The 17,414-nt window shown below is 41.1% G+C and overlaps 1 protein-coding gene across 1 annotated transcript; it reads left to right on the top strand.

Annotated features, from left to right (window-relative positions):
* On the top strand, positions 1–9,850 carry LOC137304645 (complexin-3-like). Its single transcript, XM_067973289.1, has 3 exons — positions 1–161; positions 5,068–5,155; positions 9,626–9,850. The coding sequence occupies exons 1-3, from the start codon at positions 1–3 to the stop codon at positions 9,848–9,850; spliced, it is 474 nt and encodes a 157-aa protein (XP_067829390.1).
* The last annotated feature ends 7,564 nt before the right edge of the window (positions 9,851–17,414 follow it).

Genomic DNA, 17,414 nt, shown 5'->3' with positions numbered 1-17,414 from the left:
ATGGCTTTCATGGTCAAGACGATGGTAGGGGGCCAGTTGAAGAATCTAACCGGGGGTCTTGGAGGCGAGGAAAAGGGAGAGGGAGAGAAGTCGAATGCCGCAGCCCAAGGGATGACGAGAGAGGAGTTTGAGGAATATCAGCGGCAGCTGGTGGAGGAAAAGTAAGTGAATTTTATCTATGGACTGCAGCCAAGATAGCGAAAGTGCTCCCAAACTATAATCCACTGGCTACATTCACACAGAAAGGAAATTCTACACCGACAAATGTCTGGTTTAGCAGTAGGAATGTGAAGTCATAATCCGTCTTCACAGTTACTTTCTCATGAATTTAGTTTCCCTTAAACTCAGTTCGGAACCTGTTAATTTAGACACCGAGGACGCCCTTTCTCAAGGGTCGCAATTTTTCTAAAATCAATAGATTGATTACTTTTTAGAATTCTATAATTTGTAATCCTGTTCAAGAAGTTTCTTTAAAAAAATAAATGAACATTGTAATTATTGGGTTGCTCTGTCAATATTTTTTTCGTCCATAACAAACATTCAACAATTTAAGATCTTGGAAAAAAACAGCGGTTTGCCAAATGATCAATATCATTGGACACTGGAGGGTTTGAGATATCAAACAGAAGGTTCCGAATCTTGTGATGTTTAAATATTTCTCACCGAGTTCCCAATCAAGATAATACAACTGCTCCTTTAAAATATTTTGTAATGCTTAAAAGTTGCTTTTAGACTTAGCCTCGTAACTTTCTGAGAGACAGAGAATCGTTATCGGAAGGATAGACCGTAAATGTTATTCTGTCTTCTGTATATTACGACTGCGATGCTGTTTTATCTTTTAATTACATTTCTCTGAGAGTTTATGATCCCATCTCGTTAATCAAATCATCCCATCCAAACTTAATTTTCACCCTGTTTCCCAGTGTTCAGGATAACGGCTGTTGAAATATCCAGCAGAGCACAATAGAAGTTAACTTCCTGTCCATTAGTCGCCTTTGGACTGTGGTTTATCGCGTGTTCTGTGCTTAACTGGTGGTTGAACGTTTTTTTTAAAGCTGTTCCTTCATTAAAATAATGAATGTTATATCTCCGGTAGAGAAAGAGGTATCGCTCATAGACCACTGTGAAGGAACAGATTATTGATGGAACATGTTTTGGTGTTGGTGAAGAGGTCAACTCTCACATTTTTAATAAGTTGGAATTATTCAATATTCTCAGACAATGCTCACAGCCAAGTTAGGTTTATCTGATACATTTCCAGCAGACCGCGTTTAAATATGTAAGTTGAATATGTATGAACCCGGGTCACTGCAGTTCTCTGTGATTTTATTTGACATCCCAGTGCATTTGTGAATAAATTCTCTGTAGGTTTGATGCGATAAGATATCGATTCTAAGTATGTGCCATTCACCAGGGACCATCTGACATGAAAAATCACCTCGCTAATGTCACTAAACTGACACTGTTACTTAAAAAGAGAAATCACAGGGAGGCAGTCAAAAGAGCCACAAACGAGTCACTTAGGTCACTTACTGTGAATTGTTCATTCCAATCCATGAACAGGCCATTTTAAAGAAGCCATATATTTTTTCTGGGGGTTTTGAAGTTATGTTTTAAATGCACAAAGCAAGCAACATTGTCTCCTTCATACAATGTGCCCTCTCTGTTTTAGGCTTATCACATATTTTTGAGATTTAAAAAACCTTACCAATGTCAATACTTACGTTTGGAATGTTCAAATATTTAATGTTTAATGTTTGCTAATACACTGATTAAAATATTGGCCTCGGAATCACCCCCTTGGGATTGTGGGTACCAATGATTAATAAGTTCCTCTGAAATTCCTCTCTTCGCCATTATTAAATAAATGGGTTAACCCCTCTGCTAAACTGGTGAGATGAACATTCTAAACATGTGTACCTGTTATTGCACAACTTAATTTCAAAGTGGTTGAGTTTTCGACTTTCCTAAGTTCATTAGAATGTTCTAGCAAGTAACTGCACTGATCCACAGATGTGATCAATGCTGAACCGTCTAACAATGCTGAACCAATAGATTTGATCACAGTAACCATGCTGAACCAATAGATAATCAATATTGATCAGAGTAACCATGCTGAACCAATAGATGATCAATATTGATCACACTAAGCATGCTTAATTAGCAGACTTCATCAATATTGATCAGGCTAGCCAAGTGCTGCTGAGAACACAATACAGTAACTAGTCAGTAAATATCAATGCTACAGATTGAACTGAAATAACAAAGCCACAGACAATAAGATTACTGCATGTTAGAAAAGAAAAGGTTATTCCAAAATATTAGCATGAAGAAAAAAAACCTACTTTAACATTGGTGTTACACTTTTATATTATTATAAATATTATTATAGATATAATAAATATATCTAAGGAGGTAGGTTGGATTTAGCCTTGAGTAGAAACTTGGAATAACTCAACAGCGACAAAGCTAAGAGATCTTCCACAAAAAAACCTGAGCCTCTTCACTTCCCATCAAGTAACACCACAAGTGTGTATTTAAATCTGAAAAATAGAAAATTAAGTAGAAATGAATGTTAGGTTTTCATTTTAGCCTCCAGAATCTACTTGCACTGGGAAATTATACATTCGGTCATACTGGCTGATTATGATGCAATGTGGAAGGTAGGATACAATTTTTATGTAAAATGTTTTATACAAAAAAAAATGCTGCTCACTGACCTGACTTATTCCAAAAGGATATATTGAAAAATCTATCTTTAAAGCCTGGAAATATATTGAAAAGTTAATGTTCTAGCTGTGCATTACTGTTCCTGCCCTTCATAATCACACTTATAATGGAGTCACAAGGGTTAAGGTTGTAAGAGGTGCAGTGGGGGATATGATAGCTGGGAGAGATGCCAACATTTATTTTGGCAGTGAGCTGCATGGAACTCTGTGCAGATTCCAGGTTTATATTACTCATTTCAAGCTGTCCTGAGTGGGGCATAATACTTCCTAAATGTTGACCAAATGGCCCTGTGTGGGTTTTGAAATGTCATGCAGTACACCATCTACCTAACTAGAAGCCTGTAGGTATAATGTCAGAATTCTGGCATCGATTTATACAGGAATGTGAGATGTGTTGGACTTTCTCGTTGACCTATAATTAATAATTCTTTAAAAGAGCTATTGTGTTAAGATCAAGTCATTATCTTTACAGTTTCCCAATTATACCCACTGCAAAACTACAGTGAAAAGGCCTTGTTGTTTTAGAACCCTGCTAGCTCCCTGCCATTTCAAGTGAGTACACAACTGTGCCTGCCCTTCGTAATCAGACCCAATTTCTATGGCAATAGTGGGTACCCCGAAAACATGTCCCCCCTCCCCCCCTTAACATGTCTGTCACCATATTTGATAGTGGACAATCGCAATGGCACTGGAAGCATTGATGGTCAGCTAACTAAAGCATCTTTCACATTCAGTTTTGAAAAATGTAAGCAGGAAAAAGATCTAGATGAGTCTAAATTTAAAAAATGGGAGACCAATTGCCAAATAAAGAAAACAGCACATCAACCTCTGAGTCTGGAGATAGACAAAAAAAAGACATCTCTGTGATTGCTGCAAAGAAGGTGGTCAACATAATGTGTTGCTTTCTTTTTATGAACTATTATCAACTGGAAGGGAAGTTTGATGAACATGAATGAAAATCCCTCACAGTTTTTTCTGTAAAAAAGACTTTTTATAATTAGTTCATTTTTCATAAACATTTGATGATTGTAATTTTTCACAAATTTTGAAAAGCTATTTTTGTCCAACTATAAAAGTTACATAATTTAATGAACTCACCAATTATTTGGGAAAATATTGCATTTAATAAAAAAAACAAATTTGAGAGATTTTTATTTAAAGTTCCTACTGACTAGAATTAAAATATTTCATATTTAAAGAATCTGTATTAGCCATCAGGAAGATGCGATCCCTGTAGTTGACCTTGACTTGACATGTCCTGCATTGCTAGAGGAGAGATTTATCACATTACTGCTGGCCATGACCTATTTGTTGTTGATGTCTATATATAAAAGCAGCTGACATTTCCCAGATGTTGACTTTCATTTGTGATATCATCACTAAGTTTATCTTGAGACGCTCCTTAATGTTTAAATGTGAATGTTCTGTTCTGCCAGTCGCATGCCATGCACTGACTGGTGCTGGCACTGATGGAAAATCCCAACGCAAAACTGAAATGCCACCTTATAAAATATACAGTAAGCAAAGTTGCCTAGGACTGATTTCAAGGCTGTCATCTAACCACCCCCCCTCCCATCCCCAAAACACACACACAGGCACACAAAATCATCCTAGGTCACATTAATACACCCAGCAAGCCCGTTCCATAAGGAGGCAAAGGGTTAAGTAAGTACAAGTTGCTCCTTTGATGTCGTAGCTGAGGTACAGTGTATGGCAGAGACATAAAGGAAGGGAAATTTTGGAAAATAGTAACATTTAAATATGGTTATTTAGTACGCACATAAAGGTTATTAATAGATGACTTTTATTGTTTGTTTGGAATTTAACTTACTAATAATGGATAGGGAATGAAACATCACCTTTGAAAGTATAAGCCCATTCTACCAGCTGGTTTGGAGCCTACGACATAATCAGCTATAAATAAAAAATGTTTTTTCTCTTTTTTTTGTCATATTATTTTGTATCTGTAACAAAGTCATCAGCACATTTATTCTAAATTGGTTAACAACTTTGTTCAAATAGTGCACACAGGAACTTTACAGAAGCGATCCAGCGAGCGCTCTACAAATAGCACTCGGAGGAATTTTCATGTGTCCGTTTCACTTCCCATTCCCCATTTTCTCGCTTGCTCTTCCTATGGGGAAAGTCCTGGTCTCCTGACAGTAGGGCTCGTATCAGAAACTTACCGCACAGACGTAAATCTGCGTTCTACCCTAGGGCACAGTATGACTTGGTACAGCAGAGCAGCACCCCACCAGATCCTCCTGATACCTTCTTTAAACTGTCAGATCTGCTAACTGTAGGTATCTAGTGGCTCTAAATGCATATTTCATTACAGGATGGAACGTGATGCCAATTTTACTCAAAAAAAGGCAGAAAGAGCAACATTGAGAACACATCTAAGGGACAAGTACAAACTCCCAAAGGTAGGCTATTAATTTTTTGCACTGACACTAATGTTAGTAAAATAATTTTGTTCAACTTTTCTGGAGTATATTAAAGTAATGACGTGTCGAGGCTGTCGTTGCTGTTCTATTATTATCTAAAACCACCATGGGCTATATTTTCTGACTGGTGCTTAATGCCCTCATACTAAATTCATCTGTGCAAAATTTTAATATAGATGTTAACTACATAATGCCATAAATCCTATATTTATAAACTGGAGGATGTAATTACTCTTGCGTTTGGTTTATTGAGCAATAGACTGCTACACAAGGAGAGAAAAGGTGAGGATCAGTAAAGGTCATTCAGCCCATCAAGCTCATCCCTCCAATATCCCAACTCACCAAGCCTACCATTCAACTATATATTGTCCTTGATTCCACTATCTTACCTGGTAGATTACTCCAAATGTTTACCACCCCTTTGAGGATTTTTTTCTAAGATCCATCTTAAAAGACCTTTTCACTCAATGAAACTGGAGTCCCCTTGTCCTCCTGGCCTGAATTACCTTGAAGTATTATTCTTAGTTCATTGTTTGATACTTTGAAGAAGTCCTTCCTTAACCTTCTTTCTAGACCGCAATGCTTGAGCTTATCTAATCTTTCCTCATAACCCATCCCCTTTACAGTTGGGATCATTCTTATTGCTCTTCTCTACACCCTCCCCAATGTATCTGCATTGATCTTTTTGCATAGTGACCAAATTGTACTCATTACTAATGAATAGAATGACCCCAGAACTCAGGAAACTCAGTTGCTCACTTTGTGCCCAGGGAGGGTATAATAAGAAGACTATGTTAATTGGATCAACTATAAGAAAAAAAATTAGGTTAATTTGGAAATAGTCTACACCTGATAACTAATGTAAATTCTATCTTCACATAAATCAGAAGGTATAATTACACCATTAAAGAGAAGCAAGACCTGGGAAAGATTGTTTGAGTAACACATGGTGAGATGAGTCTGGTCAGTTGAAGAAGTAACAAACACATTAATGCATTTATATGAGATCCTTCAGTCCACTATTTTAATAAAGAATTAACTCATTTAAAATAAACAGATTAACATCTTTATTAAAATAGCAGACAAAGAAATTTCATATGAAAGCATTAACATCTTCATAGAACCATACAGCACCAAATTTGGCCCATTGGCCCTTTGAAAGAGCTATCCAATTAGTCCCACTCCCCTGCTCTTTCCCCGTAGCCCTGCAAATTTTCCCCCTATCCAATTCCCTTTTGAAAGTTATTATTGAATCTGCTTCCAGCACCCTTTCAGGGAGTGCATTCCAGATCATCATAACTCGTAAGTAATATCGCACTGTGAGGGGGGGACAGTATATATCACAGTGTGAATGTGTTGAAACAGGTGACACAGAAGACTATTGAGTCATTTTATGATGTCACCAGGAGGCTGTTATGACACCAATGTAATTATTGTGTCATTGCACTAAATTAAAGTCACCTGCACTCAGAAGTGTGGAATTAATTTTTCCAGCATGTGTCCTTTCCAATATTTCTTCCTCAACGAACATTACCAAAAAAAAGATTATCTGTTCATTGTATTGTGTGGGACCTTGCTGTGCACAAACTGGCTGCTACGTTTCTTACATTACAACAGTGACTGATCTTACAAAGTACCTCATTGGGATGTCCTGAGGTCATGAAAGGCCCGATATTTCTCTCTCTTCCTTTGATTTTTAGAGCATGGTGTGTCAGAAACAAAGAATACATTGTGATATTCGTTATAATATGATTTAGATCCTATAATCAACCTGACCTGAAAACTCATGAGCAATGAAGTCACAATTGAGTTAGGGTCAGAATTAGGAGTGGGAAGCAAATTGCGGCCTTTTAATTGAATGAAGTGGTAAAAGGACAGGTTTAACAAGGCACTTAAATGTTCTGTGGTTTAATCCCAGTGCAGCCACAGCTGGTGTGAGTTTGAATTAGTCCACCCAAGGTGACTGAGGGGAAATCTTAGAGAAGTTGTAAGATAGTGAATAGAATACAACAGCTAAATCCAGTACATTATTTCAAAGTCAATTGTGAGAGTAGGACAAGGGAGACAGATTCACGCTGGTGAAAGGCAAATTTAGGCTCAATGTCAGGGAATTCTTCAATTCACACAATGATCACCACTTGGGATGGACCTCTGGGGAGGGCAGTGGAAGTGAAAATCCTGGAGCTATTTAAGAGGTGGGTGAGATAAGATGGGCTGAATGGCCTTGCCCCCGGCCTACCCCCCTCTTCCCCGATCACCTCCACCTCCACCTCCGAACCACCCTCCTCATCTGTAGTTTTAATCTGGTCCAGTGCTCGTTGTGAGCTCAGGATGTTTGTAATTGAACATCCTCATCAAATGAATTTTCAAAACAATTAGTTCTAGTAATGAGAACATGTCATTCTCTTTAGATATAAAACCATGTCCTGGGAATAAACAAAGGATCCTGTATGAGCAGTGGATAGAGGAATGAAGGATGTCTTCAGTGGATTTATTGGAAGCTCTCAAACATTTGAGTTGAGTTTGTCAGTTTAGGTTAGGCAGTACTTTTAATAGACCCCATTACAGTTAATTAGAAAATTATGAGTCCTTTATTGCTTATTATGTTATATGAGCTTCTCGTCTCTCTGGACATATCCTTTATATTAGCTTGATATTCAAACAACCATGACTCTTTTCCCCCGCTGACTGTTTTGTAAGCTTATCTGGGCTTGTGGTTTTACCTGTAGCAAAACCCCAATATTCCCTCAGCTCACCGAATGCTAAGGACCTGATTCAAATCATAAATCCTTTTCAATGTAATTGAAATCACAGGATCCTGAACTCATGTGTACGGACACTTCTGGTTCAGTTAGAAGTCTGGCCTCGATTTTAACTCCCCCTGCCTGGCAGAAACCAGTCGGGGGCCGCCAGTTAAAATGGAGCTAGGGGGGTTTACCCATTCCTTTCCCATCCCGATCTGACCAACTGCAAACTGGCGGGGTCCTTTATAAAATATGCAGAAGAGGCTCCGATGGCGTCATCTGGGCCTGATCTGCTATTTTAACCTGAGGCCTGAGCGGGGGAGCAGTGGTGTCTTTCCTGCCAGGATGAGGTCCAGTAAGCTAAGTTTTAAAACATTTATTGGAGTTTCCTCAGGGCCCCACAAGGAAACCTTGAGCCTCCCTTGCCCTGAGCTTCTGCCTCCCCCCCTCCTCTCTTCTTACCTGACTGTCGGGGACCGTTCTCATGAGTCCCTGGCAGTGGCCTCCTGCCGCTCGAATTTCTGCTCCCCCACCCCGGGCCGGGCAATGATTCCTGCCAGGCTCCAGCGGGCATTGGAGCCTGCATATGGAAATGAGGCTCGGGAGTCAAAATCTCTCAAGGCCTCGACAGGCAAGTTTGTCGCACACTCCGCACCCCCGCACAGTCCGATCCCATCCCGAGTTACAATCGAGGCCTCTTTCTCAGCAGATAAGTGAGAGCCCTTCTGTGTAATGAAAGGAACTGCCTTCAGTAAAGTTTTGAGAAGAGATAACTGGAGCGAACAGGTGAGAAAATCACAATCGCACAATGTTTCTTTTCATTGTGAAATCCAGGTACAGAGAGGACTCACCGTGGTTGAAATCAAGAAGTAAGTTGACACCAAGTTTAGGTTTCAAAAGCATATGGATTGGCGGAGGGAGGGAAGATTGTGTTCAGTAAGGAGTTTTATAGTTTAGCGATTTTAGGGAGGGGAAAGAAAGAAAGACTTGCATTTCTATAGCCTTTCACAGCCTCAGGACGTCCCAAAGCGTTTTACAGCCAATTAAGTACTTTTGAAGTGTAGTCACTGTTGTAATATAAGAATGTATTAGTATAGGAGACGGTGCAATGAGTTTTGATTTCAAGGATGCAGGGGGGAGGAAGAGTGTGTAGGACAACATAAGTGGAGCTCAGAAGGAACAATGGACCAGCATTCAGGAGAACGATGACCATAGTTGTATCAATAAATAGAGAATAAACATTCCCCTATTAAAAATGTTTTGAGACTATTGAAGGAGCTGATGGGACAATGGAACGAGATTTACGCGAGTTCTGCAGCTAGCTGGTTTGATGTAATGATATGAGGGTGGACGCAGGCTCCTGCGATTGAGAGACTAATTAAAAGGTAGTCCCACACCTGGAGCAGAAACGATTTCAACCTTGTAATTTGACCTTGACTGTCAAACAGGGCTGTCGTAGATAGTAATTTACTGCATTCAATCCCCTGTCAAGGCAAGCGTTTTCTTATTTGTTCTATTAATAACCAAGACAATTAGCTTCTTGCTTGCCTTACAGCTGTTTATATGTCATCATCATGTATGTTTGTACATAAGGACTTTGCTGCATTAAATCAGTCAATTCACTAAATCTGTGACGGCCATGAAATGAAATTCAGTGAGTCAGGCTTCAATACGCTGTGAACATTCAATTAATTCTTCTTGCCAGAGTGAAATGGACGAGAACCAGATCCAACTGGCTGGTGGCGATGTGGAGCTGCCCAAAGAGTTGGCCAAAATGATTGAAGAGGACAACGAAGAGGAAGTGGAGAAGGACTCGATGATCGGACAGCTGGCCAACATCCAGAATCTTGATCTCGACACTTTGAAGGACAAGGCGCAAGCAACCCTCGAAGACTTGAAACAAACGGCAGAAAAGTGTTGTGTCATGTGAAAAAAAAGGGACTGATTTTCACAATATTCACTGCAACGTAAAAGAAAGATGCTAATTGGGGATAACGACCCGGGGAAAAAAAAAAAGTCCCAGTGAAAGAATGCAATAATTGGTTAGACACAAATCAACTGCAGTTTGCAAAATCTTGGCTGTACATTTTACACATCTTGCCTACTCCTACCTGGGCTCTGGTTTTCTTTGCTCCCGAGATATTTGTCCGTGAGACCGAGTTTGGTATAGGTGCAGGTATCCGAATATGAGCCTGGGGAACAGATGTTTCTCCCCTCCTTTTGCCCCCGTGTATTTCAATGCCAGAAAGGGTTACTGTGAGAATAATGGGCACGCAGCTAACTTTACCTAATTTGCAAGTTACTTCGTTGTTTTCTTCTGTACACTAATGAATGGAAATAACAATGACATTGGATTCTCCTCACTACCCTCCCCCTCCACCCATTTTTATAAAGGCCAATGTGAGATCTCGCTATAAATCCAACTGCCTGATATTGATACTCCAATTAGATAATGCAGAAGGTGCAATGTTTCCAAATTAGGCAACCAATCAATACATTTATATATTAATGATTCTTATGATGTGGGCATCACTGACAAGGACTGCATTTATTGTCCGTCCCTTGTGTAACTGAATGGTTTGCTTGGCCACTTCAGAGGGCAGTTAAGAGTCAACCATGTTGGTGTGGGACTGGAGTCACAAACAAGCCAGACTGGGTAAGGACGGCAGGTTTCCTTCCCTGAAGGACATTAGTGAACCTGTTGCGTTTTTACTGATTCCAGCTTTTTATTTCCATTTTTTTTTTTAAAAATTGAATTCAAATGTTCAAACTGCCATGGTGGGATTTGAACTCACGTTCTCTGGATTATTCACCGGTGACTCTGGATTATTAGTCCAGTAACATAACCACCACACTACCGTACCAGGATTATGATGTTGCATTGGTACAATTAGTCATATGATTTCCGAATATTTACAATGTGTGCAAAAGACATAGGATGAGTTTGGGGCAATAATTGTCTTCAGCTTTTCACTGCTTCACACTTTGAATCTAATAATTGGCTCCTGTAAATTGGGAATGGGATAGAAGGCTGATCACAATGCTAAATATAAGCATCACGGAGTGGGGGGGGGTCGGAGAGGAATTTTTTCTCTTATTGGCTCTGGGTTTTTTCTCTTTTGCCTCTCCCAGGAGATGTTGGGAGGGGAGGAAGTGTTTAGTCACGATGTTCTGGCCATCATGTGTGGGGCAGGCTTGATGGACCAGTTGGTCTTTTCCTGTCCATCAACTTCGTATGTTCGTACAACAGTGATGCAGTCAAACATAAAGGTATCAATAATTATACATGACTCTTATTGAAAGGTGCTTTATAAAGTTCTTCAGATTTCTAACACATTTGTTCAATGTAAACTTTTTTTCCCAGCTCCACTCCTATCATTTATTTTGCCTGTGGGGATCTGAAACTGCAGCCATCACCCAGGCTTAACACCAACGCTGCTTTAAAGATTAGCCAGGAACCAAGCGCAGGTGAGCTGAGCTCCAGTCTATTTCTTCCTAGCTTGAAACCAGTGGAATGTTATACTTGGGTATCCAATCCCTAAAAGACAAGGGTCATCCAGTCACTGCTGGGGAACAGCCTTTACATCTCTGGGAACTGATCCTTGATGTGAGAAAGGATATGCAAAATGTCAGACATGCCCTCGAGAGAAATGGGTACCTATCCACTTAGTCTAATTTCCGCTTTTGTTAAAATGAATAACTCCATCCTGATTGTATGGTACAATCAGCAGCGAAGATTCTCCTATCATGGACCTGCTTGCTTTAGTGGGAAATAAAGGGCTATTAATAATAAGAAATCTAAATGAAGGAACAAGGACCATCATGTAGAAATCGTAAAAACGTGTAGATTGTAGGAGGAAGGGAAGATTGATGGAGATACTGAGTTCCACTGTTTTGAGGTCCTGAGAATGTTGGCGTGGGAGATGGAGTTTCGATTTTGAAGCAGAAAGGTTGTAGTGAGAGAAAAGAAAGTGTAGGATGGTATATTTGAAGCTTAAGAGGAACAATGACTATAGTGTTACCAATAAAAAAAAGAGAATGTTGAAAAAGATTGTGATGGAGAGACTTTTGCGATTGATATCTAGAGGTCGGGGTAGGGTCACATATCATACAACAAACTTTTTCTTGCATCCAGTCCAGGAATGGAAGAGAGAAAAGCCTCCCCAGATATAGGAGCAGGATTCAAAGTCTTAGTGGAGTGAGGCTTCGTAGAAAATTATTGAGGGAAAAATGTTTGTCACTAGAGATGAACCATCTGATTGAAGGACTGAAAGTCCTGTGGTTTTATTTACATTCTTGGGGGTTTTTTTGACTGCTATATTAATCTGTCCTTATCTGCTACTCGTACTGTTCAGTCAAGAAATGCTCCTAACGGGCTCCATCAGTACTGCTGACTCTTTTTTTGTTTTGATATTATCTAACTATCAGCACCTTGCCACCAACAGACAATGATGCAGGGGAGATGAAGATATGGTTTGTTTACATCACCACAGCAGCAGGTTCCAGCAGTCTCTGGTCCTGTCTCCAAAATTGTTGGGACGTGGCTTTATTGAGCCAGCCGTCCTCTGGCACCTCACCCCGTTCTTGATGTGCGAACCTCGATAGTGAGCGCTGTTAGACTTTGTTATCTCGGGGGAAGGAGAGGTTATCATAGCCAAACCTGACACCATCCTCACTCAACAGAGAAAACCAGAGCTCTGATGAAGGATCCACACTCTGAATGTTAACCTGTCTTTCATCTTTCAGATTCTGACATTTCAGCTGTGCGATTCCAGCATTCTCGTTTGTTTCTTATTTTATCAAAACTCTTAAAACATTTTTATGATGCCAAACAAATGTATTAATGCACAAAGTATAAAATAATAACATCTAACATCTCTAACACATCACATCTGCATATCGGTGATGTTTGTTGATTAACCTTAGTAGATTAGCCTCAAGTGGAACTGACTTTCATTTATGTTAAGCATAAAACAACTGTAGAACAGTGCAAAATGCATGAAAAAGTTAAAGGGACACATTAAGCATGTTGAATCTTAACTTCACCACTGTTTCTGTTTGTACAATTTAGAAATGACAATTAGCAGCAGACGTTTTGTAAAACTACCCATTTTCCCCAGGATTTATTGCGGCTCTATCGTGCCATCTGGCCACAAACCTGAAATGTATTTCCCAAGTTTTTCCACCTTGTTTCCCCCCCTTGCCTCCTCTCCCAAAGGCGTGGACCCTCACTGGGGCTTGGGGTTCCCCTGGTGCCAGAAACCCTCTGGTACTTTACACGTAGCCACTGTGTAAAGACAGGGAGTGGTTGGTAGGTGGTTTACCTGGTGAATAGGGAGGGAGGCAAATCAGTTGATCCTAATCCTGCCCCCGTCTGCATCCACAGACAGGCGCTTTAGAGCAGAGGTCACTGGACAGCGATCAGGCGCAAGATCCCTGAGCAATTTTCCACCCCCAACCCTAACCCAGGGACCAGGAGCGTCTGGGGGGGGGGGGGGGAAGAGGGATCATTCAGGGGTTCAAACACTCCCTGAAATTTCTGATTTCATTTTTTAAGGACTGTTCCTTCTTGTAGGGTAAATTGCAAGGCCATTCTGGAGCGCCATGAATCAGGCCCACTGTTTCCGATCGCCCTCCTTTCCAACGAGCCTCCTTGCTAGCAATGCACCCCAGCAAAGCTTGGCACATCATTTGCTCAGAACCTCTTGAGGACTGAAATCAGGCCTGGCGTTATTAATAACAAAGGCATTTGTATGAAATTCTCTCTCTGCTATTTTAATGAAGGAGTTAACACCTTTAAAATATTGGAGTCCTGGCCAATATTTATCCCTCAACCAACAACACTAATAATAATTTAAAAAAACACATTGCTGTTTGTGGGGCCTTGCTGTGGGTAAATTGGCTGTCATGGTTCCCAACATTACAAAGATGACTACACTTCAAAAGTACTTCATTGGCTGTAAAGTGATTTGGGATGTTGTGAGTTTGTGAAATATGTTCAAAAAAGTGTGTAAGGATAAACCTGGCAACTACAGGCCAGTCAGTTTAACCTCGGTGTGGGGAAGCTTTTAGAAACGATAATTCAGGACAAAATTAATAGTCACTCGGACAAATATGGATTAATAAAGGAAAGCCAGCACTGATTTGTTAAAGGCAATTTAAGTTTAACTAACTTGATTGAGTTTTAATGAGTTAACAGAGGCTTGATGAGGGCAATGTGGTTGATGTGGTGTATATGGACTTTCAAAAGTCGTTTGATAAAGTGCCACATAATAGACTTGTCAGCAAAATTGAAGCCCATTATAAAGGGGGCAGTGGCAGCATGGATACGAAATTGGCTAAGTGACAGGAAACAGAGTAGTGGTGAACGGTTGTTTTTTGGACTGGAGGGAGGTACACAGTGGTGTTCCCCAGGGGTCGGTACTAGGACCACTGCTTTTCTTGATATATATTAATGACTTGGACTAAAGCAGAGAAGGTTGAGAGGAGATTTGATAGAAGTGTTCAAAATCACGAAGGGTTTAGATAAAGTAAATAAAGAGAAACTGTTCCCATTGGTGGAAGGGTCGAGAACCAGAGGACACGGATTTAGGGTGATTGGCAAAAGAACCAAAGGCGACATGAGGAAAATCTTTTTTACACAGCGAGTGGTTATGATCTGGAATGCGCTGCCTGAAAGGGTGGTGGAAGCAGATTCAATCGTGGCTTTCAAAAAGGAATTGGATAAATACTTGAGGGGAAAAAAATTGGAAGGCTATGGGGAAAGAGAGAATGGGATAAACTGGATTGCTCTTGCAAAGAGCCAGCATGGGCTCGATGGGCTGAACGGCCTCCTTCTGTGCTGTAACCATTCTATGATTCTATGAAAGGCGCTATATAAATGCACGTTCTTTCCTTTCCTCAAAAATAAAAGTTAGACAGTGTAGAGGATTATCACAGTTGTTATGAGTTACGCACAGTGTAATTTTACCCCATTAATATCATTTAACACTTGTGCAACCGTTCAGTGGAAAAAAAACTTCACATACTCGTGAATTTAAAGGAAACCCTTTTGATATACGTGTCTTATCATTTCTGCCCTATATTACTCTCTCCCAATCTCTAGAATCGATAACTGGGCATCTTGCGAGTTTGTGCTGCTGACAGAGAGCCTCCCCCACCTGGGTGGGACATCGGGCAGCAGCACAGGCTCAGGATATCGGCCCCTATAGTTTCATCTCTGTACTGTGCCACTAACTAGCTGCAACGTCTGTGGTGGTTTACGTAGACCACTGAGAAACCTTTGTTTTTTAAACTGAGTGGGAGGAGGCTCGTGTGGAATATAATCACCGGCTTTGACCAGTTGGGCTGAATGGCCTGTTTCTGTGCTGTAGATTCTATGTAATTATTGGTTAAGTTCTCCCTGTGATCTGGACCCCTCTACAAACTGTCGATAAAACGCTTTCTCAATAAAGGATTCAAAGCCATCTGTGTGTGTGTGTGTGTGTGTGTGTGCGTCACTTTCTGAGTTACATTCTGCATGTTCAGGTTTACTGTTTAACAACAACTGACACTAAGTCCCGTTAAAGGGTCCCTTCGATCTGGATCGTTAACCCATCTCACTTTCTCCGTGGTGCTGACTGACTGACCTGTTCTGCGCTCGCAGTGTTTCCTGTTTCTATTTTGGATTTCCAGCATGCCCAGTTGTGCTTTTTAATCCAACGATGTCTCTTGTCTGACGAGGAACATGAATCTGTTCCTGTTTCCTCTTCCATGTGTTGTATTTCTTTCAGCAGGGGTCACTGGATACTGATCAGGAATGGGAACCCTGGCTTATCTAACCACCCCCCCCAACTGGAGGACACAGAGGCTAATTTTAATTCCGCATATTTTTAGTGGTAAGAAAGTTGTTTGAGAAAAGACAACGGGAGTAACTTTGGGAAGTGAGGCGGCCATCGATCATTGCTGGACAGGGGCCCAGATTGCAGATTTGGCCCTAAGATGTCGTAGCCCTACCTCTGGCCCAATCCTGGTGTCTAGCAAAGTCCTGGACTTGCAGCAGAGCTACATGAAATCACCACTAATATATTTTGTACAGCGATAAATAAACACACTCCTTTGATCTAATGGAATTAATGACCTCGTTGCCCAATAATACTGATGTTTTGTGGTTCAATAAACCCTGTGATGTTAAACTTAGATAAGTGCATTGATCTGAGGTCCTTACTGCAGCTAACTCAAGACACACCTCAAAGCTAATGGTGCCATTAGTCACCTCCTGGGGACACATGATGCGTAGAGTAAGTGATCTGATTCCCCAAATGACTTCTTGCCATCAGATCTGTTTGGAATCCGATCCGCTCACTTCCTTCAGGGCTTTGAATGCAAAGTGATAGTGTTCAGGCAGCAACTCACACGGCCGAGAGCAAGGGAAGACATTCAGGAGATTTCTTTTTTGGTAGCAAACCATTTGCCCTGACGGTGATGGAACAGTTCAACATCCAGACATACAAATTAAGAGCAGGAGTAGGCCATTCAGCCCCTCGAGCCTGCTCTGCCATTTGATAAGATCATGGCTGATCTGATTGTGACCTCAACCCTACTTTCCCGTCTACCTACTATAACCTTTGACTCCCTTGTTAATCAGGAATCTATCTAACTCAGCCTTAAAAATATTCAATGACCCTGCCTCCACCGCTCTCTGGGGAAGGGAGTTCCACAGACTCACGACCCTCTGAGAGAAAAAATTTCTCTTCATCTCCGTCTTAAATGGGTGACCCCTTATTTTTAAACTGTGGCCCCCTAGTTCTAGTCTCTCCCGCAAGGGGAAACATCCTCTCAGCATCTACCCCTTCAAGTCCCCTCAGGATCTTATATGTTTCAATAAGATCACCTCTCATTCTTCTAAACTCCAAGTATACAGGCCCAACTTGTCCAACCTTTCCTCATAAGATAACCGCCTCATCCCAGGAATCCCAGGAAGGCATTCAGCATGCTTGGTTTCATTGGTCAGAACATTGAATACAGGAGTTGGGATGTCTTGTTGAAGTTGTACAAGACATTAGTAAGGCCACACTTGGAATACGGCGAAGAATCACTAAAGAGACTACACGATAACATCAACAAGTTCCATCCCACCATCAAACTCACCATGGACTACTCCTCAGAATCGGTTTCTTTCTTGGACACACAAATCTCCATCAAAGACGGGCACCTCAGCACCTCACTCTACCGCAAGCCCACGGACAACCTCACGATGCTCCACTTTTCCAGCTTCCACCCTAACCACGTCAAAGAGGCCATCCCCTATGGACAGGCCCTACGAATACACAGGATCTGCTCAGACGAGGAGGAACGCGATGGACACCTACAGACGCTGAAAGACGCCCTCGTAAGAACGGGATATGACGCTCAACTTGTCGATCGACAGTTCCGACGGGCCACAGCGAAGAATCGCATAGACCTCCTCAGAAGACAAACACGGGACGCAACCAACAGGGTACCCTTCGTCGTCC

Source organism: Heptranchias perlo, chromosome 38, assembly GCF_035084215.1.
Source record: "Heptranchias perlo isolate sHepPer1 chromosome 38, sHepPer1.hap1, whole genome shotgun sequence".
Classification (NCBI taxonomy): Eukaryota; Metazoa; Chordata; class Chondrichthyes; order Hexanchiformes; family Hexanchidae; genus Heptranchias; species Heptranchias perlo.
This window is presented reverse-complemented; position numbering and strand designations above follow the sequence as displayed.